General features: G+C 40.7%; 1 protein-coding gene across 2 annotated transcripts in view; it reads right to left on the reverse strand.

Moving 5' to 3' along the window:
* Positions 1 to 22,785, reverse strand: part of LOC147747978 (uncharacterized) — a 108,404-nt gene that overhangs the window by 1,883 nt on the left and 83,736 nt on the right. Inside the window, exon 5 of one of the 2 annotated variants that reach the window (XM_086957474.1) lies at positions 20,119 to 22,025. The exons of the other annotated variant lie outside the window; for it this stretch is intronic. Coding sequence (XP_086813600.1) covers positions 21,325 to 22,025 — 701 coding nt within the window. The 3' untranslated portion in view covers positions 20,119 to 21,324. Of the gene's footprint in view, positions 1 to 20,118; positions 22,026 to 22,785 lie in introns of those variants that run through there. 2 annotated transcript variants of the gene reach the window in all.

Raw genomic sequence — 22,785 nt, forward strand, 5'->3', positions numbered from 1 at the left:
GAGGTCAGCAAGCAAATTAACATAACTATTTCACTGAAGGCCATTAATGAAATTAGACCTACAGTCTGATGCAATGCATTTTTGAAGACCAAACACTTAGTTTTAATGACACTTTATGTACAAATCTCATAAATAAAGTATTTGTGAGTTTCCAATAAGAAGGAAGGCAGGTGTAGAGGAGAAGTGTGGGAGGAAGGAGCAAGAGGGTGCATGGGAGGGGCAATTATTGAGAGACTGAGGATGATTTAGTAGGGAGAAGGCTGTGTGAGTGTGTGGGCCGTAAAGTTTCAATGAGAAAAGTCTCCAAGTGCATCTGAGAAAGAGAGAGACATCCGTTTGTAACAATAATGCGTGAGAAGGTGCAACCAGAAGATATAAGAATGGAATTTGTGAGGAACGAAAGAATGAGAGAGAGTACCCCTTCCTGAGTTTTTTCTCAACCTTGAGTGTTCCATATTTTACTCACTTTCCTGCACCACCTACGTGAAGCAAGAAGTCTTGAACAGATGCAACATGTGCTGATGGGGACACACATCAAGTGCTTGACACATTGGCTGCTTCAGTTTCCTTTCTTTGAGTTGCGCCAGAAGAGTCACAGTTCTTCTTCAAACCAGCTGTATAAGTGTGGAAGTAGAAGGTATGTTGTAGAAGGATCATGGACCGACAGATTGGCTGGCACGACTACCTTGAACGTTTCTCTCCCCTACTAGGTTGTGTAAGCACCCACTTGCTGGGGGGCCTAATTTTCAAGGATAATCAGCTTCTGTGCATGACCAAGGGCATAGGACGTGTGGCTGGCAAGGAGCTTAAAACTAATTGGCTTCCCAAGCCCAGGCTCCAGCAGGTAGGACAAAAGCCAGCCAGGCATACAACTCTTCCAGCACACAAAGAAAAGGAAGCAGACAATGTAAAAGGAATAGTAAAGTAGCCCGTTTAAACCAAGCACTAAACATCGATGAAACCACAGCTGAAAAGAACTTGGAAGTGGTCCATCTCCTGCATATTTTGTTGGAGAAAAAAAACAGGGGCAATAATATAGACTAAAATGGTAACCCTCAAAGAAAAAACACTTGACTGCATTGTGATGCAGTGTTATGGTATCATTTAGAGCTTTTTATACTGAGAAACAGTATATAGATGAAGACAGGAACAGGAAGACTACAGTACAGGAAATTGAGGCCTTAGAATAGTTTAGGGAATCAGCACGCAACAAATTGTGAGAACAGCTACCTTGGATTATGCTGCCGTGCTCATAATGGATCTAGGCGATTTCACAACATGGCACCCATCCAGTATGTCCCTTCCGGTTCTCGCTGCCACTTACTAGTTCCTACAACCTTTTCATCCTAGAGTCCATGAGGTTCCACTGGGAGTGGTGTTATTGTAACCAGGTAGCGCGCAACTTCGCGGTTAATACAAGTTTTACTCCAAAGGCTGAATCCATCAGGGAGTGTCATAGATGGACAGTACTGTAAAATATTATCTACAGCTAACAGCACGCATCTACAGTCTAGACTTTGTTGATGTTGTTCCTAGTAATATTCTTAGATAAAACCTCAAACATACCACTTGCTTTTTTGCTGAAGCTTCTGTATACATCACCCAACCATTCAATAGTTTATTTGAAGTGCCTATAACCCATGAAACAATTACACAATCATCATATCCAAAAACAAGTTTTTAAAACAATGACTAAATCTTGCAACACACTAGGTTCACCAGTATATAAAATGTGGTAAGGTGATTCCTAAAATCACTCAGAAATGTAGTTCATTTCAGACCCCATTTCATGTTCCTAATATCATATTGTAAAAGCTCTTACTCAGAAAAATCAGATGCAGTGGGTCCTAGGACTATTAAAAAAAAGTTCAACATACATGGAGCAAGATCATTCTCATAGTACTTTATAGTATTAAAAAAAGTCCTCACATACTTCTCTACAAGAGCAGAAAGAATGGTAATAAGGGTTAATGTTAAACACTTAGCTCTAACTATCAATGCCAGATGTATAAACTGTGATTTACCATAAGGTCTATGGTGAAGGATTTAACTGTGCAGAAAGCTCACATAAATGTTCTAATTCTAATGTGATCAAAAACTAGGACATTTAATTTAATTCTGAGTTTAGTAGAAGATAGACACAGCACAAAGCAGGCTTCTGTTTACTCAGTTTTATTGCAATGTTGGCAAAATAAGTTTGAAATTCACTTGTAAGCATGAGTTGCTAATGACAAAGGATCTAATCTAAACTTTGGACACAAACCTTTACCAAATTTGAGCTCAATGTTACCTAAACATATTTCAAATCATAGTGTACATTTAAAACTTTGAAGGAAATTCCAGAAGGCCACATAGTGGCGCCTCCAGTAGCGCACCATGATCCACATATTGCCAATAGGTAATTTTAAGAGAGGCAAAATGATGAAGAGGCAATCTTATTCGGATTATTCCAATATGGCGATATTTTTAGTCTCTCAAACGTTTCGGCTGTGGCCCAAAACAATAACAAATTATATGCTTTCCCCGATTGTCAGAACCTTTAAATGAGGCGCAACATATAGTCCTGTTGCTACATGTGACTAAAATTAGGCCCAGTATAATAAGGGTCTTAACTTTGCATTAAGGTCTAGATTCTGGATCCCTATATCCAAGGTAAGGTACAGAAGGGATAGGATTAAAATGTTCGTAAAAAGCGATTTACAACTACTTTCAATGTATCCATGTTCAGAACACTACAAAGGTCAGACTCTTAAAGTGTGACAGCTTTGTCTGGTGTCTATAAACCTCCATAAGGGATAAAAAAAAAAAAGCTAGGGTTCCAGCCTTCTGGCAAATCACAAAGTTGCATTTTCCGTATGGATGGCTATATGAATACTCTTATCAACTGTTTAGACCAGGAACCATTTGCTGCCAATACCATGCCCAAATACTCAAAATCATTGACACTTCTTAATCTGACATCCTCCAAAAATAAAGTATATTGCAGGATCTCTGAGGTTTAAACACCTTATATTTTGTTTTTGCGGCCTTAAAAGAAAAGCCCTGATTCAAGTAGGGTGACTTGCCTGATTTCTGGATCATTACTGAGTCTACTGCATTGTGAATGGAAAAGTGACCCCAGGTATCACCAGCCATAACTTTACAATTTATATCTCATACTTCATTATCTAGCATTTAACCCCAAAATTTAATGAGTACACAACAATACGCGTTGAATACATATCTCATGCATTTGGTGCATTTCAAGTGTATTAATGATAGAAATCTCTACGAGCTATCATGTGTCAAATATTTTTGATGTTTTTAGCCCAGCTGAGGTAAGTTCATCCACTATTGTATCTTACATTGTACCTTTTGGGATTTCAAAATTGCTTTATAAAATTTACATGCTTTTATTGTCCTTATTATTTGCCTAAGAGCAGAAAACTGCATTTCACCTTCTTTCAGCTTTTATTATGCTTCATTATGAGTACTTTCCCATTTCATGGGCTGGTCTACCGAATGGAACCTAGATGTCTTTATCTCCAGAAGGGAAGGGTCATCGAAGGACTTGGATAGAATGGATTCCAGAAAGTGGACTCCAGTGTTGTAGATAACAGGTAAAGACTCAGATTTCATGATTGTGTCACATTTAATTCTTCTTCGGTTGTTAGATAATTGAATATTAAGCTCTTTCTGGGGAAAATAGGAGGTAGTATTGATGATAACAAAATGCTCACCATTTAAAGTTAGAGAGATCAGTTCATGGTTGTGCTCTGGTATTTAACAAACATATATCATAAAAAGATACAGATGTATTGACTACTCATCCTTCTTGTATGTAGGTTTTGGTGTTACATCAGAAATGGTACGTCCGTTACAGGCAGGAAGGCAGGCCGTAATATTAGATTGCATCAACTCGGGCAGCATTCATTTGGGTGGTGCCCGAGAATTTGTCTTCTTACTCCTGGAATACAGTTAATGGTTTGAAAATGACATTTAAATCTTCAGCCACCAGTACCAGTGCAGCAGAATCTCGGTCCAAAAGTGTGGCAGGTGTTAAAATAGTTTGAAATTATTGGGCATTCCAGTTATTGATAATGTAAATATCATAAATGGTAAATAGAGATGACAAGGTCCCTCTTGATAAATTACATTTACACACTATGGTCTGGACTACATGTCTCAATCGCTTCTATTAAAGAATTTAGATTAACCTTAATGCAGATAGTATTTCCTCTAAAGTGGAGATCTTTATTAACAAAGAAAGCTTCAGCACTATAGTTAGTACAGCTCTCTATAAAACTAAATGTAGTAGCCAAAGTCTCCTGGAAGACACAAGTGTAGCAACTGTTAAAAAATGCAAGCCATTCAAGAACATTTAGCCTTTATGGGAGTCCAGCAACATTCCACAAAAGGATTGCAATAAGAGTCAGTCAGACACCTCTTTCTTAAGAATGTCTCCAATAAACTGTCTAGAAGAAGCTTTAGACAACAATGGTGGGGTTTGGCTGGAGGTATTGAGGGTTCACAGCCAATCTACTTCCTCAAGATAAACAAGAGCTCCTGTATTTTCATATGAATGAAAGGGCCAGCGAAGGTCATTCTCCTATTATGTAAATTAGAAAGGCTAGGATTCAGTGTCAACGAGCGTTTTACTTGTGCTCTAAAAGTGAATCAGATTTTAGCTTAGCTGAATACTAGACCCATCTGCAGGAATCGCTCTTGCATCAAGTGTTAACAAGCCAACTCTCATCACTAGGCCGGCAGCCATTAGATCACTATAATTACAGTATTCAAGATCAGATGAGACATATGGTATTAGTGATGTCAGATTTAATCACTGAATAGCAGTGTCTGACACTTCTGACGCAACGTACTGCCTTATTTATTAGCGAGCTCTGGTTTTTCATCTTTCCTTGAGGTAATGTAGCCCCCTCAGCAATATGAACTGAAAACCTCAAGACTTCTTCCATTTAAAAAAGTCCCCATTCAGGAACTATATCCCATAGGCTAACAACTGAGTTGATTTCAACCATTATATAGTATCATTTTATGGGGCGGGGTAGCTTTAATGAATTCTATCCATCCCTATCCGCTAGCACAACTTTGTCTTTCAATAGCATGTAGTACTAAGGGTGATTTCATAAGGACTTTCTCAGCATTCCCCCCATCACTTGGATAAATATTATGCAGGTTCAGATTACAGTTACTAAACTAGTAATCTCATGTCCACTAGGAGAAGCATATTTAGTTATCTGTTTGGTAAAGGTATTTTTCTAGGGGACACCTGCATCTGCTACCAGTACGTAATAATTACTATACTATTTTCCTTATTCTATGGAGTTTACCCTTATCACGAGATTTTTATGAATTTGGCATGTAAGAACTGAAAAGCTCCCTGGCGGGTACGTTTGCAGGGTAATTTTCGGTACCTTCTGTCAGGCAGTTGCCAATTATTGTTAGCTGATAGGGAACATTTGCTTCAGAGGCTCTAATTTCAAAGTGATTCCTATAATTCACAGTTGATATATTTGTTAAGCCTGATCTTTCTGAATTCTCCTGTAGAAATGTATGAGAATCATAGGTTGTCTTTTTTTTAGAGTTTAAATTAGACCGGAGTTGATTATACTAAGTTTGCTAAGCTGCTTTCTCAGTGGTTTAATATCTTCTTTATCTATAACTCCTTTAGTTCTTCAATTTCTTTTCTTACATATCTAGTTGGTCCTTCTAAATAGGTGCTGGGGCATTTCATTTGAACTTGAAAGGGCACCAAGAGGGACTCTACCTCATCCAATAAGGTGAATATTGTGGATAGGTGAAACTCAAAGCATCTGGGTGTCCTTTTCAAATTATTACCCAGTAAAACACATAAAATTATACTAAAGAAAGTGGGTGACAACAGAAGGCTTGTCTCAATTTAAAGGAGGTGTAAAATATGTAGTACTAGATGATACTAAGTCAGTGCGTTCAAAAGGTGCCTCACACTTGTGTGAAGATTACTCTTTATATGCTACATGTATTTCTTCTGCACAATTTAAGTTCAGCAATGTACAATACATGAGCTTTGATTTGAAGAGACTCTGCCATTTTGCATGCTATGGTGAAGATGTTTTATTTTATTGATGTGACTGTTTCCCTGATCAATAAACATAAATTAATAAATAGTATATGGTGGTACATGTGTCGAACATTGAAATATACTGTTCACTGCATACCACAGTGACAACTGATATTGCTCTTTTCAGATGGTTACTTAAAAGAGGCTAGCAAGTGGAAGAGAAATGAAACATCCAATCAGTGTATTGCAAACTGCAAGTATATTCAATATGCACTTTTCACTAACAGAATATCTGTGTTTTAAACGGTTTACCTTGATGCATTACAGAAATAATGGATACCTATCAAACACTGCTCACACCAACCATCCAGTCAAAGTACAAGTCTATGAAGGCATCTCAAGAAACCAATTTACCACCATAGTAAAAATGTGATGATCTATTGAATTGGCTTTCATCTGGAATAAAAATGTCTTTTATTGAAGTTTTTATATAATGGGGGTCATACAGTCTGAGGCGATACGATGAGGGGTGGGGCTTCAAGAAATGTAAAATAAGATTATTCAGTGTAAGCACAAGATCCATGCAGACCAAGAAAAATGTGAATAATGTCATGCAGGGACACTGATGTCTGCTTAGCCTGGAGGTGTGGGAGGGTGCTAAATGCGATCATGCAGAACTGCCATGTGGTATGTGTAAACTGAGGGAAAGAGTAAAGAGAGAGCTGAGATCATTAAATGCTGCCATGAGGTGCTAATTGAGAAATGTGGGCATGGCTTGAGGTCTGTAAAAACTGGGCTAAGTATAAAATGAGGCCACAGGCCTGCCATGATGTGTGGATTAGGAAATCCATAGTGCAAACCGAGGGGAGCATCAAATGCCAGCCTGTTTTTTAAGTGCTGACGGATCCAACTCTGATACAATAGTCATCTGACCCCAGCTTGATGCTGTCTGCCACTTTCAAGTTGGTAGTTTCATGTTACTCATTTTAAAATTGGTCAACCATGGTGATAACATGTGCCTGGGATTTTAGTTGTCACGTTTTGGTGCTTAGCTGTTATGCAGTTGATTTTGTTTTCATCAGGAAAGTGGTCTTATCCATACTCAAGCAAATGCATACACATGAGGCAGATAAATCAACATTATGCTACTTACCATACTGGCTAAAAAGACAACGCCCAGTGTATGGGAATTGCTAGAGGGGATGAAAACTTCTAAATATTTATTACAATCTTTGCAGCTGTTCTGCCTTTCATAATGGTATTTGGGATGCGCCTTAGGGTTGGTGTCATTCCTTATCTGCAGCTTGGATCCTTGATTTTTCAGTTTCAATGTCCAAGGAAAAGTACTTGTAATCTTTCCAGAGTGGCTGGATGTGCTCTGGTGTTGATGAGCCCTAAAGTCAGGAACTTTATTTAGGGGCAGTGTGGATGGCAAATACTACCCTACTACAGTTGGCAACCCTTGAGATTTATGATTGGAGACTCTAATTGTACAAACCAAAAAAAGATCTGAACATGGGTTTAGCCTTTCTAAGGCTGTGCTGAAAAAGGTTGTGGACTCAATTCCCCAGAATGTTCTTCTTATACATCATTTGCTACCTTCTAAAGGAAACTGAAGAAGCTTTTTATTACAAATCCATCCTAGGGGCAATTTAATTTTGGCCCTTACCTTGATCATCGTACTATCTCTTCTTATGTGTACAAATTGGCATTTGTCTCCTAAAGCACCCCCCACCCAGACTGAAAACTCCATTCCTTTAAAGGCCAATTGCTATATCACCTATTACTTCTAGGACCAGCTCCTTGACACTTCCGTAAAGGGATAAATGATACAGGCAACACTCGTTGAGTTTAAGAATCACTTAAAATGTGCTTTCAGTACATATCTCTTACATCATCAAGGTGGGGCCTACAGCCAAATGGCTGATGACGTAAAAAAAAGACACTAAAAACAACAAAAAGGCAGCATTCCGAACCCAACCACTATAGCGGAATAATGCACATCATTTGAATCCAGAAACTCTTCACGCTGCAAACATACCCCTGCTGGTAAGTACCAATTTCGTTATGAGCAAATGGAGGTATTATGAATATTTTCGCTAACTTATTGTTTATGGATAATTACTGTTCTTAAAGCTATATCTGCTTTATTTCTCCATATAGTGGTTGTCACTTTTGTAGATGCAATATTCTTGTACATCGATGTTTCGAGCAGGATATAGTGACTCCCATCCTCAACCTGCTCAGGTGGGAATAAAACTTAGAATCAATGATAGACTGAATATTAATGAGTGTGGGTGCAACCTCTGAGTTCCTGCTTTTCTTAAATTATGCATGTAGAGTACTTGCCTCAAGTATTCCCTCTTCTATGAATTATGTGTAGCGAGAACTTAAACTGAGGACAGGCCACGGAGTGGTAAAATATTGTCTTGCCACTTGTTTAACATGTATGTGTGTTCACTTGCCTAAGATGTTACAGACCACTGCCATGGTTTCAGCTGTTCATTGACAACACCTTGAGTAGGACTCGGAGTGAAATATAAGCAACACATTATAAGTGGTTTAACAATGTATTAGTAAGAATGTGATGACTTCAAATCCAAGGTCCTGCTAATGAGATGAGATCAGTACATGGCTTTTTCACTGAGCTTTGCTACTAGGACAAGCTCCTGGGTGAGTGCCAAGAATGTGAACTTCACTTGAGCTGAAAAGTAAATTCTCCTCCCCCTAAAAAATCTATTATTAAAGTCTGTTGTTTGCAGAAGCAAAACACTAAGTTCATTTTTGGGCTTGAAAAATTAACTGAAGTAAGATGGGGATGACAGACCATGTAGGACCACTTGGAGGCTCATGAGCCTCATTACATAAGTGCATTCAGGATGCCATGGGCATTTGTACCTGTTACGTTATTCCATGAACCACTTCTAACAGAAGGGAGTGCAAATGCTTGTGTGGCCCCTTATGCAATAATGGTCATGTAGGGGCCCATTCTGTGCCTCGATAATATCATAGAGGTGATCCTCCTTGGCATGGGTGCATAGCCCATAGCATAGGAAGGAATTTGATTGCTTCTACAAGTCAGAAAGACCTAGCTCTGCACACTAAAGCCATACATGTTATAAAACAGATGTAGCACTGACCGCCCAAAGCTCTTCTAAACCACCAAATAATGGATTAGTTGTACTCAAGAACCTGTCTCTGTAAGTTCACGCACAATTGTAAACAATCTTGATAACCTTTGCTCAGGAAAATTAAAAAACAATATTATGAGATAAAAAAGGACTACCAGTTACTGGTTTCAACAGACATTTGAGACATACACATTACCAAATTATCATCAATTAAACAAATACCCATAAACACCCTCCCTCAAATCAGAACCTCCATGAAGCCCTCGTCATACGTTGAGAACCCAATCCCTATAAACCTGTAAAAGGCCTCAGAACATTACTCCATAAACTTGAGGAAAATCAACATATTTCTTGGCAAAGATGTACTGCCCTACTCTGTCAAGCCTAGACAGATTACACTCCTACTGAAAATAAATGTGGTCACTTATGACTTCCAAAAATCTGAGTTGGAATGTTTCAGCCTTTTTTTCAGCCACTTAGGGAAATAGGCTTTCACCAAGGCTATTATCTGTGCCCGAGGAATATTAACCCCTTCCATGCTGATGACGGCCCGCATCCGTCATGCATCACGGTGCTCGTGTGCTGATGACGGTTGGAGGCCGTCATGAACCCGCCCACTCTTAAAAACTGCCGCACAGGCGCAGAATCGCGGCCGCGCCCAAGGGGTTAATTTAGTAACGCAGTCTCTAGTCCTTCCCTATCATTTCAGGACGTATACATGCACTTATAGTACTAATTCGTGTGTCTTCATCTGTATTGTGGGGTAATTATACACGTCATAAGAATCAATGGATGACCTTGTTTTTGACTGCATGGTTTTCAGCTGTTTCTTCAATCTGCCGATGCACCGAATCCTCGCATTACTCCCTCCCATTACTTCAAACAGACCATCGGGTGAGTCTGACTAGATTGCTAGTCATGCCCCGCTTGGACAATTGTAGCACCAGCTACCAAAGTCTTCCCAAAATCCTCTTTATTAGGCAACAAAGGCTGCAAAACTAGGCATGCAGAATGAGCATTAAGCCTACACAAGCAAGCCCACATCAACCCTTTGAAAGTACTTCATCGGCTACCAGTCTAATCCAGGATCAAATTCAACATTCTCTGCATCATCCACAAAGTGTTCTCGTAAAAAGGGCATATTACTACAGAATTTAGATCCTTGCTACAGCTTAGCTAGAAATGTCCTCTCACTGGCTTTTAATCTGATACAGTAACAGAAATTCCAGTATGTGAACCAGATAGACAGATCCATGGCAGTAGAAGGTCGAAGACGAAGGAATGGCCCTCACCCCTTCCTTGAGATCTGAACCAGATCACGTGTTTTAGGAAAATCCTGAAAACTGAACGTTTGAACTTGCTTTTTAACAGCCCTTTCAAGCAACTAAAAACAATGACAACAAAAAATTAGCCTATGTGATTGGATGCATTATGCCCCTATATCATTTCAGATTGGTCAGTGTTTCTATCCCCTTTTACACTCAGAAGAAAAAGACAGGTTACATGTGGAGCATTACAAAACTCCCAACCCTATAAATACATTTTGTTTAACATTTGTAATTTGAAGAACCATAACAATTCTTTCGCATCCTACAAATCCTTTTGCTTTGATACTGAAGGTACATTTTTGATGCTACCATTGTAGAAATGTTAGCAGGGCACTTGTGTTATTGTTGCTGTTTGGCAAAAAGTCTTTGCATCTCTGGAGGACACACTATGCACGGGCGCCTGAACAAAAATTGAGAAACTACATTTACATAGATGCCAAAGAACTCTAAAAAATATTTGGAAATGTCAGCGGCTGTCTTGAAGATCACAAGAATACGTTTTTGTATCGTCAAGAGCATCCTTGCTAAGCAATCGAGATACTTTGGTGCTGTAGCCAGGACCTTGTTACCACACCACGTGAAAAACTTGGAGATTGTTTCAATTTGGAAAGTATCACTGTAAGTTGAGACTGAAAGCAGAAAGGTATTCTACGGTATTAAGTGGATTTAGGATATAAATGTAAATTGTTTAAAGTACTGTTTCAGAGATAACCTGGAAAGGATGTAACCTTTACACTGTTGTTATACATCTGGATTCTAAGACATGTAAGGAACGGAAAAGATCCTCATTATCTTTAAAGACTGAAGATATTTTCGATGCATTTGATAAAATTAGAGATAGTGGAATCTGTTTAGGAAAGTGATTCATGTGGAGCAGTAAGAGCTACATACTCCTTAGGAATGTTGGTTTATATTTCAGTTGAAGAAGCAATGTTGAAAATATTGCAGAACCTGAGCGTGTGTACTTGCAAAAACATGAGATAGTTGTCTTTACCACAAAAAAGAGTGACGTTGTAGTGGATTGCACGTGTTACAAGGCCTGTTACATTAGCTTTCCTTGGAGACTCCTAGACTGCAAGTGCTTGCACAGGTTCTGGCAGGTATTTCACAAAACCTTATTTCACTAGAACAGGCATCTGTGTATGTTTCTATTGCATTATGGATTTGAGCTGTTAACTGATGTGTCTTACCTCTTTGTCTGAGGCTGATGTAAAGGATCTGTATTACAGACATGTTCTCCTTACACTGCCTGCATTTCTTACCACATCGTTGTGATGATTAGAAGAGCCCACTGCCAACCCATCTGTTGGTGTACCAAAGATTTCGCAAAGATAGCTTCCTTTCCATATAAGACAGTGATGTAATGTAGATTATGTTTGAGTCAAAAGCAATAAATCAGTTTCTTACCAATTGGTACTCTCAAAGCTATGATCTTTTCTGATACACTTCTCATGTTTCACCCACTGCCAGGCATCAACTAGCATGGTTAATGTCAACTGAGGTTTTTTAGGTAAAAGTTTACATAACATTACAGTAGCAACATATGGAATGTTTAATCAAGACCTGCCCAGATATAGGATCCACAATATTGAGTTAAACTACGTAATCAAGGTAACTAAATGCAGTTTTAGGATAGGAAATCTAGATTTTCCTATGTATTGTTACCAGGGTACCTCAACAATGTAGTGAAAGTCTATGTGTAGGCAAATATTCTTGCCCTCGCAAGTTTTATATTCAACCACATTATTCATAATATTAGGGTTTTATTATGCACTCGCCCTCTTAATCTTTGTATACAAAAAAATAAAATAAAATGCATACAGCATAGTAGAGAGCGAAAAGTTATATAAATACAAAAAGTGGATAACCAAACCAACAGATTTTTCAGAAATGTGTAATCAATGGGACTTGTAGCAGAACTCTGTCCCCCTGCTCTTGGGCTATATATGAATTGAAGTCAATGACGTGGAAAGGTGTATCCATTCACACAGGCCATTCAACGTAAGGGTGGCATATCTGGGATAAACAAAGGCTGCAAAGGACTAAAAAAAAATCACCGAAAAAAACTTTACATCAAAAAGCTTGCCCCGAAGGGTGTCTGCCTGGCCTTTACTATCGCACAGCGCAACCTTAAGGAAAATCAAAACAGTAGAACCATCCTGGGAGTTAGAAACATCTGTGGCAGAGCTTTATTGCCTTTAGTCTGACAATCTGTGAGCACTCAGGAGTAAATCGTGTAGGCAATAAACCTGAATATCACTCAATAAATCCCAGATGCAGACAAAGTGTGCATTCCAAAGTTCCAGAAATGCGTCCTTTCATTTGAAGACACCTACAAACAACTTTTAAGTTGATTAATTCTATGGCACAACTAAGTAGCCTCAACAAGTCGTCGAGAAAAATGTTGAAAGTTGATTTTTGTGATGATAGTGTCTTATTTTGCATTAGATATTATTTTTGTGATGATAGTGCCTTATTTTGCATTAGATATTGTGGGAAGTTGCTGCCCAGCACCTCTCAAGGGTACAGTCTCGAGTTCTTTTCTATGCTGATCCTGTGGACATCTTGTATAGCCTATACTTACTCAACAGTGAATCCTCATATCAAGCAATGCCAACAACTTATACCTTAAGGCTTCTCTGGGTTCAGGCTGAGGTGGTTTTGGAATATTGAGAATTACTATACATTGTGTCTCAGAAATCATTGTACTGAGAGTAGAATTTTCTTTCGTGGTAATGTTGGATTTGGGCAGAAAAGCATCCACTTTGGTCAAAATGCCTTTGGTTCCTTTGAATTGTCATTCTTCCTGCTGTCATATTGCAGCTCACCCTTCTGCCCCTTGTCATCTTACTTAGAGCAATGCTTCTCTCTGTTGATTCTAGATGAGCTGCCTTCCCCAGGAGATTTCTAGAGGTAGTTAGCTTCATCTGAGTGTGCCTTTTTATGCCTTGATATAACACTATTAATCTGTCCTTTGGTTCGTCCATTGGGATCTTCTTCTTCTGTCTTGAGTCCTTTCTTTTGATTCCTTGCTCAACCAGCTTCAGGGCTAAAGTCACCTATTTTGTGTATATCGGCGTTGGACATAAGCTGTCTTTGCCTATAATACTTACCTTCCCCAAGTATTAGAACATGATTTGATAAGAAAAAGATGTAGCGTTCTTTGGATACTTAAATGAAGTTCTAACACAAGTTATTTCATACAGCTATCTCCATTTTTTTGTATCCCTGTGTACTGCTAGGCGGAATCATGCTACTCAAAGCTGACCCCATACCGCTCGCGATATAATGGAGAGAAGCCGCATAGAAGCGATACCCATGGCAGTTTCCTTTTTCACGCCTTTAGACACAGGTGAATACATGTTGAAAAGACTGTGTTGATAACTAGGGGCATGTTTTTAGCAGCTAATAAAGAGCCCACTACACAGAATCAGTATGTGAGAGGACAAAGAGGAATATGTGAAGAAAGAATGTTACTGAAGATAAGTAGCTTGTTCTTTTGACGGATACCTATAACTGCAGATTCCTCACCTTAGAATATATACCAAGCGGAGGTTCTATGGAGTGGGCTCAGATCAAACACATTGCAGAATCGAGCAGGTGAAAAAATCCTTGCGTTCTGACATGGCTGTCAAGGCAGTCTGCTTTGTGAAGAACAAGTTACTTATCTTTGGTAACCCTCTTTCTAGTGGATACTCTATCTAACCGTAGTTTCCTTACCTTGTGACTATTCCTCCCCAGAGCACGTCTTTGTGCCAGCTCTCCTCTCGCTGCCTTAAGCATTAGTTCTTCTTCCTTGGATTGGCCCTCTGTGTTCTTGCAACCTTCCTGACTTTGTTCCTGTGCATTGATATTGTTTGTTTTTACTCTGTGTGGGGTTCCTTATTGCGCCTGCTATTTTGTTTATTTTTGACTTATTTGTTGAGCTATTCGTCTCTTTGCTGTCCTCACTGCCCGCTCTTCCCGCCGTTTGCCGCATTTCCTGCTTCCTCCTGCTTCCCAGTGCCCTCCCAGGTCCTACTTAATGGAGGGCGCAGCTCACCTGCAGTGTGGCCCTGCACCAGACGCACCACGGCACACCAAAGGCAAGCCCGCCTGCACCCAGTGCCAGAAACCCTGGATCTTCCACCCCACACAGCAGCACCCCTTCAGACCTTCGAGCCCTGGATCCCGGGAGCATCAATAACTGCTGCTGTGCATCTCCACACACCCCCAGAGGACCGTTCTCCTGCTAGCACTGCCACTTCACCTCCAACACTGAAGCAACCAGCAACGCCAGAGACGCCACAAACACGACTGCATCCACCACGCCGACCAGGACCGAAACGGAACAACTCCAGTGCCTTCTACACAACGCATGATCGCTCAGCAAACATGACACGAAGATCTGGGACAAGATTTTATCCCTCACCCCGGATGAAATCTTCCTCACTGAGAACTGGCTGAACTCCACCTCCGCGCCGGCCATCTCCACCCCTGAAGGCTACAAGATAACAGACCGGAACCGAACCAACAAACATGAAGGTGGAATCGCCATCATCTACAAGGACACCATCCACTGCATGATATCCTTAGATGACTTGACCCCGATAAAAAAGCATTACAACTTCCAACTCCACACAGTTGGAAAAAGCTCCATCAGTGGCACCCTCGCTTACAGTTTACGTGGACCAAAGGCCAGTTTCTGCAAGGCCATCCCCGACCTCATCGCCCTGGTCGCCATCTACTACATCTTCCTAGGGGATCTCAACTTCCACCTTGATGACCCCAGCGACACCAACACAACCAACCTCTTGGAATGCTTGAACAACATTGGCCTCAAGCAACTTGTAATCGAACCTACCCACATTGCACGACACATGCTCAACCCCATTTTCATGTCCAGTATCGCTTTGTTTGCCCTAAATTGGCAGGGTATGCCCAGACGTGGGTCCCTTGCTCACTCTGCCACTGGCTTCAAAATAGGCTGGCTGATGAGGGTTATGAACCCGAAACCGGTCCCAGGATGTTTGTTTCCGGTCCAGGGAAGACATGGCTTGGCAGCTCAGGCTGGACTGTTCCTTGAGGCACAGGGTCAGACTGATTTGCATATGGCCATGTCTAAACTGGGGTGGTGGAGAGAGCTAAAGAATAATGGATTAAGCCCAGATCAGTTGACTGGGGGTGAGTTTTTGATTTGCTCAAACGCTCCGTCCATCATCCCCTTTGGTATCGTAGTGACAGAGTCAAGCACAACCACATCTCACAGCTCTCCTGGTCCGACCACTACAGCGTCCACTTCACCATCTCAGGACCTAATAACACAGGCACCATGTGCATTCCTGTCTCAAGATGTTCTATGCTGTCATCTTGTGATGCAAGCCACAGTTCAGCCGCCAGTTGTCGATGTAGAGAAAGACTGGTATAGGCAGCCTCTGTAGGCACACTGGCATCACTGACATCCCTTTCGTGAACATCTTAGGGGCACTGGTAAAAAGGAACACCACAAAATGCTCCATGCGTCCTGCGGGTACAACGCTTATAATGCGAAGGAACATTGTATTGATGATCAGTTAAAATATAAGGTTTGTAGGAGCCTGTGTTATTGGAGGCTTATAGATCACTAAATGACACATACTTTGGGTGAGTTCTTGTTGGGAACTTGGTTCTATCCCTCTTTTCTTGCGACACAGGTTTTAGGTTTGTGGTTGCTCATCTTTTTTGAAGCTCGGATTTACGTACAGTATTTTCAGAAATGTGTTAGAGTAACTTTTGAGTTATACTTATGTATTGTTATTTTGGGTTGCAGCCCTGAAAAGTCAAATGCTAAATTTAAGCAAGACGAAACACGTGTTGGCTGTTTCTATTTTTGAATTGTAGCTATATACTTTGGATTTCGAATTGGATCAATTAATAAAATATTTGAAGATATAAACGTACCTGACTGTGCCGACTGGACCCTTATATATTAAGAAGAAGGATTTACTGGGACAATTTATAATTGACATTTGAGCGCTCGGAGGAATTCCTTTGTTTCCTCCTTAGCATATTTCCTTCGCACAATGGTAACAAAACTCAAGAATGAGAGGAGTAGGGCTCTGGAGTCTGAAGGCATGAAAAGAAAGCAAATGACGTCAGTGCACCTGGGTGGCGCTTACATGCAGACTCGCTCGTAACTTTTGGACCCAAATGACATTGGTGCGGAACTGACCGATGCCACCTACCAGTGCGCAAGAGTAGTGCTTTTGTGTTTCTGGATGCAGTTCGACACCTGGCGGATTATATTCCCAAGGTGAGGCAACACCAGTAAGGAGTACCATGTTGAAGCCAGGCAGATATCAAAGAGACGAACCACTCATGCCAATACAGTGGTAGCAGCCTTGCCCAGGTGGAATGTCATCTCACACCTTTCAGGCTCTGCTTCTTAGCCAGTGACCAGGTCCTCTACTGCACAGCCATCCCTTTCATTGATCCAGAGAATCCTACAAAAGTTGCTAGTCATCTCAATGGTCTTTGGTATGACTAATGCAAAAAAAGAAGGCCCTTTTGGGGTGCAGCTGATAGAGCCTATCCTACTTTTTAAAGGAGAAATGGGGAAGAAACAACTCTGGCAATGATTTATTGCCCAATGTGGAAAAGAGTTACCACTTTAGATGGTAAAATGGCCACCCAAAACTTAGCACCAATTTCTCCATAAGAACTGTGGTGTAGGGCACATGTACTGAAAGTGTAGGGCACATGTACTGAACGCGACTACAGTTCACTCAAGTGGCCAACTGATGTAATTGCAACGAGGAAGACAGTCTTCATGGTCAGGAATACAGCTATCAGCAGTGCCTAGCCTCAAAAGGCAAACACATGAGGAATGTCAAGACCAAGTTAAAGTTCCAGGGTGGTGTCACAAACGGCTTGGGAGGAAACATGTGTATCAAACCCTTAAAAAATATCATAAAAGGCGATTTAAACACGGGCGGTGTTATATTTCATATCGGTACCCTGATATAGGTCCAGGGAACATCGTACACTTTCCCTACATCATGTTCCTGTCAATTCATATGAATGAGCCTTATAAGGACATAATAAATAAGGACAGACTGCCTTGTATGGAAATAACGCCTAATAAGGACTGTAGCCTTTTATGGACTAAACTTTTTGCCTAGTTCCATGCCGAGGGTGGGTTTTACCCAATCGATATTGCTAAGACGTCATCCTTAACACATATGAATAATTTATGAGTACACTCTCCAGGAGGTGCACTTCACCTCTCCCTTCGACGCAAAAGGTTTAATCCCCAACGTCATCCTCATACTGAATAATGGGGACACATGCACATAAACTGTATAAATACAGAACCTCTTGCTATCAGAAAGCAGGGGGGAACTGAGACTTCAAGACCAACACACTGACCAGAGACGCTGCGGCTCCGGCATGCCATCGCTCCAGGTGACAGTGGTCTGACGATCTTGCGGGGTGTCCAGCTCAACGATCTTGCGGGGTGTCCAGCTCAAGTCCAGGACGAAGTCCTACACTCTCACTATTCAGGTATGGGGGTTCGACTAAATCCTAGTGGGATTCTTGGCTCTTAGACTTAGGATCTTAGGCTTAGGCTCTTTCACACCTACTCATATGCTAGGTACACTTAGGTACATCTAGACAGGCATCTTAGGAGTACAGACTTTATTTTATAAATGCATTTCATTTTCATGTATGTGTTCATGACTATTGCAAAATGGTAGAACAATACTATTCCTTTTTATTCACTGTACTGCTGGTTCTATATCTCTGCTATTGTGTTACAATTGTAGCAGAGAACTTAGTTTACATGAGAAGAACAACAGTACAATACATTCTAATTGTAAACACGCTTGACTGTGTCTTCAGTGTATCTCTCTGAGAGCAAAACAAGCAAGCATGAGTGACGGGGGAAAGTAGTATATTGTTTCCACGAGTCTGAGGTTATTATGTTCTGAGGATGCCAAAAACTAATCTCTCTGATAACAGGAGATTCCAGTGGCACTGCGAGCTAGCTAATGCTATTTAGTGGGGGTGTATAGAGCCAGTTTGCCACCAAGCCCACAGTATATGTTATCCGTGAACAGCGTAGGAACTGCATGAAAGTGTACTATCGGAACGACACTACAGCGGTTTGCCTGAAAAATGTACAGAGGCCGAAGGACAATTGTCTTTTTACAGTGACAAAACAGAGGGACGCCCAACAGCTTCGCCTGATGAGGGGGTTCAGTGCCCTGGGCACCACACCAGGGTTAAACTAGCCCCAGTATCCGTTAGAAATGGATTTCGTGGAGGGACATCTATGGTAAGGATTTAGGTAAAAGATAAAAGTAGTTAATTGCAGCTGCTCAATCTCCATACATGAATTTGTAAATTGCGTGGATTAAAGTAGGGAACCCCACTCTGCTGCTCAGACAGGAGGTCTTCCAAAAGTGGTCACCTTATCAGAGAACAGATTTTAATGTTCAAGAGTTCTGGGGAGCAGACTCTCTTGTGGAGCCACTAGGATAAATCTATTCCAGTCGTCTTTGATCTTCAGAAGAGATAGTAGAGGGAAGAGGTACAGGAGTCTCTTGTCACATTTCAGCTACAATACATCTTCCTACGAGTGTTCTTGTGGAAACTCCAATTCACAAAATTGTTGATACTGTGTCCTTGACTTTAGTGACCTTCGTGCCTTCCCATTGGCGTCAGAGTGGGATGGTGTTGTGTCCTGCTTTGTTTTCTTATGCTTGCGCTTGGACTTTGACTTGATCAAGGATTTCAAGCAGGAACTGGAGGAGTCATGGGTACAGCCACCGGACTAAGATTGGGCCTGAAATTTGGAGCAGGCTCTGCACAAAGACCATGACTTCTAGTATTCGGAAAAGTATGACTTTGCCTCCTGGTCTTGAACTTCTTTTGGGTGCAATTATCACGCAAATCAACCCAGGCATGAAAGGAACACCTCATGTGGGACCGTGATTGAAATATGTTTCTTGCAGTCGCAGCACAGTTTGAATCCTTTGAGTATGTTGGCGACATAATTTCCTGGCAAAGTCTGGAGCTAAGCTCCTTATCAACATTGGAAGGTATCACTTAAATAAAGGAACTGACGTGAGTGCACAAATGTGCTGCTTATATTTGGCCAGCTCTGTAATTTGCGGGCGCTATAAAGTAAGTGCGGAGCTGCATGACGCCAAATAGCGGCACGCAGAAGCACTGCTACAACAGTCTTTGGATCCATTTTCACACCTGGGGATATTCTTATGTGAGAAATCTGCGTTTAAACGTATCCATCCGAAACCCGCCGTTTCAAACAGCCAAGTCTTGACATGGAGAACCCAAGAGCATGGTAGAACAGCAGGTATATGCCCAGAAGAAAAGCATTCATTGCTCATATAAAAGACAATCAATTCCGGGACCAAATAAAGAGCCTCTTGAGTACTGCCGACAGAATACATGCCAATACTTCACAGACATACTAACTTTGATGACTTCAACTATGTAGAAATGGAGCCCCATTTGCCAACTTCAACATTATGAGCAACTTGGAATTCGCTCACACAATGGAGATCTTCAAGAGTATCGGGAAAAAATACATTTATGCAGTTATACAGGAAAAAATGTAAACAATCAAAGTATCTGTAATTTCAGCCATATCTGTTTAATGATGTTAATTCCTATCCAAATTTCTAGATTATGTGTATTCGCCCCGGGATACCCAATGTCACCAGGTCTTTGCTATGTTTTATGATCTTGTTCAGTCTCTCCTACCAACTCTTTACATATTTTCCATCCATTACGCATGAAACCATTCTAAAATCTGAGACTTTAAAAGTTTCCTGACATTGGATTGCTCTTTACTACACAATACTCTGAATAACCTAATGGCTGTGTGTATTGCATTTACAAATTTCGTAGATATAACATGTAAAACACAAATCAAATTCCTGGCGTCCACTATCCCCAGTCTTCTCCTTGATTCGATGTCTTTTCCAAATAATATGGTTACTATTCCTCCAAAACGAATCTAGGCATATAATTTAATTTCAGTATGAGTCAGCCAGTTTCCTCCAACTCTCATTCTGTGTGGCTTCAACTACTTATATATGGAAGGTTTACAAACATCTCTTCTTTCGTGTGGGCAAATCCTGCTGCAACACTCAAGGTAGAGACCTGCAACACCCTCCTCTTTTAGCAAGTTTCAACGCACAATTTAGTCTTAGCTAAAACGATCAGCTCTTCCAATGTCTTAGTGACACAAGCATGTTTTCTTACTGCTTCCAGATCAGAAGGCTCACCCTAAAACACAGGACACTCTACAAAATCCTCGTCTTAAAACTTAAGAAAGCATGCCACCTCAACCCCTAGCTCTCAAAGCCTCACCAGATAGGCCCCATACAAATGCTGTGCTAGGCTACAGCCACTGTCTAGCTTTTATTAGGCCACCCTGAGCCCAATCAAATTTTGAGTTCTTCAGACTTTGTGCATTTCTCCACTGGAATAGCCTTCTTGCCAAATCTGGAACTGAATTATTCCTCTCTGCTTTGAAGTCAGTTCTTAATGTCCACGTCTCCTTGATCAAGACTCTGAACAGATCTCCAAACTCACTGTGCCCGACTCTGACCAAATGATATCATGTACACATTAATCAGTCAATAAACATTTTTCTTACTGTCAAAATACTGTCCAGATAGCAGTACTCACTCTCACAACACCTTATGCAATCACTGTGCCAATGTACCGACCTTGACACTATGTAAAGCACTTTCTTTAAGAGTTCACATTTAGAATACAAAATAAAATACCAACAAATGGGATCAGGATTTCTAGGAATGAAATACTGTAGTATTCAGGCTATTTCCAATATATGAAGGTCACTGCTTTGTTGTGTCTTACTATGTATTTTTTGGTGTCCTAAAAGAGTGTCCTTTCTACTGAATCGTTTTCCACACACATTGCACGGATATGGTTTTTCCCCTGTATGCCTTTTTTCGTGCCTTTGCAAAGCTCCAAGTTGATTGAAGCTTTCTCCACATATGGTGCAATGAAAAGGTCTTTCACCAGTATGTACTCTTTCATGCTTTATAAGATTTGATATTGATGTAAAGCTTTTTCCGCACACAGTGCATGCATGTCTTTTTACTCTAGGTGGTTGCCGACGCCCAGGATAGTTGATCGTTCGGACTATTTTCTCATTATTAGAAGTATATGGTTCGCAACGCTGCAGTGGGTTTGAATTGCATGGAGTAATGTCATTTCTCACTTTCCTCTCAGATACATTGTATGCATCTGATCTCTGCACGGAGGGTGCCGCCTGACATATGCTGAAAAGAGTATGTTCAGTACTAGCAGTTTGCCAATGTGCAGGTGTCTCTACACTCATTTCACAGTCATTTCCGGATCGTATGTGGCTTGCAGAAATTCTTCTGTCTTGGCCATTATAGGCTACGTTTAGTTCGCTTTTTTTCGATGCAAATCTGCAAAGGCTTGTTGCAATATGATGATTTAAAGAAATGCCCCCTGTTCGCTTTCCATTGTTGTTGCGATTACCTGCAGATATGAAATTAATGAACACTATAAGTTTTTTACAAGAGGAAATCTGCACAGTTACAATATTTTCACACTGAGTATTGGGTAGTGTGCTCTAGCCCTACAAAATGGGGTTAATTATGTGATACATCATAACAGAAGCCCAAAGAGGTGTTATGCTTGAGACCTCTGACCGACAGAATAGCCAATATACGCTGGGAAGTGAGTCAATGAGGGCTTGCATAGCTGAGTCTAAGAAGACAACACTGAGAAAACTAAAAAGTGATAGGTGAAATGCCTGAACCAATCTGAGTCCCTGTAAATTGTTTGTGGCATTATTTCACTGCACTCCATTAATGAAATTAGTCTTATAGTCAGACGGAATGTACTGTATAAGACCCAACACTTACTTTTCATTCACACTTTATGAACCAATCTAACTAATAAAGTATATGTTCCCCTTAATAAGTGCATTAATTTCACGGTTGCATATGAGCAGTAGTGTAAGAGAATTGCTATTTTATACGACCACGGACCACCCATTACAAATGGGTAATACTAATGTATTCACTGTCTGAGAGCTTTAAAGTTATTGACCGAATTCTCATGATAAGAGTCAAATTTTGCTCCAACTGCTATTTTGAAGCGGGCAGTGCCTCCAAGATGTTTCCACTCCTAAGTCAAATGCTGTGAAGATCTGATGAAGGCAGGAAGAAGGCAGACTTGTTTATGCAAACATTGAAAAAGAGAACACAGATTGCAAAATAGGCAGACATCAGCT

Source organism: Lissotriton vulgaris, chromosome 1_1, assembly GCF_964263255.1.
Source record: "Lissotriton vulgaris chromosome 1_1, aLisVul1.2, whole genome shotgun sequence".
Taxonomy (NCBI): domain Eukaryota; kingdom Metazoa; phylum Chordata; class Amphibia; order Caudata; family Salamandridae; genus Lissotriton; species Lissotriton vulgaris.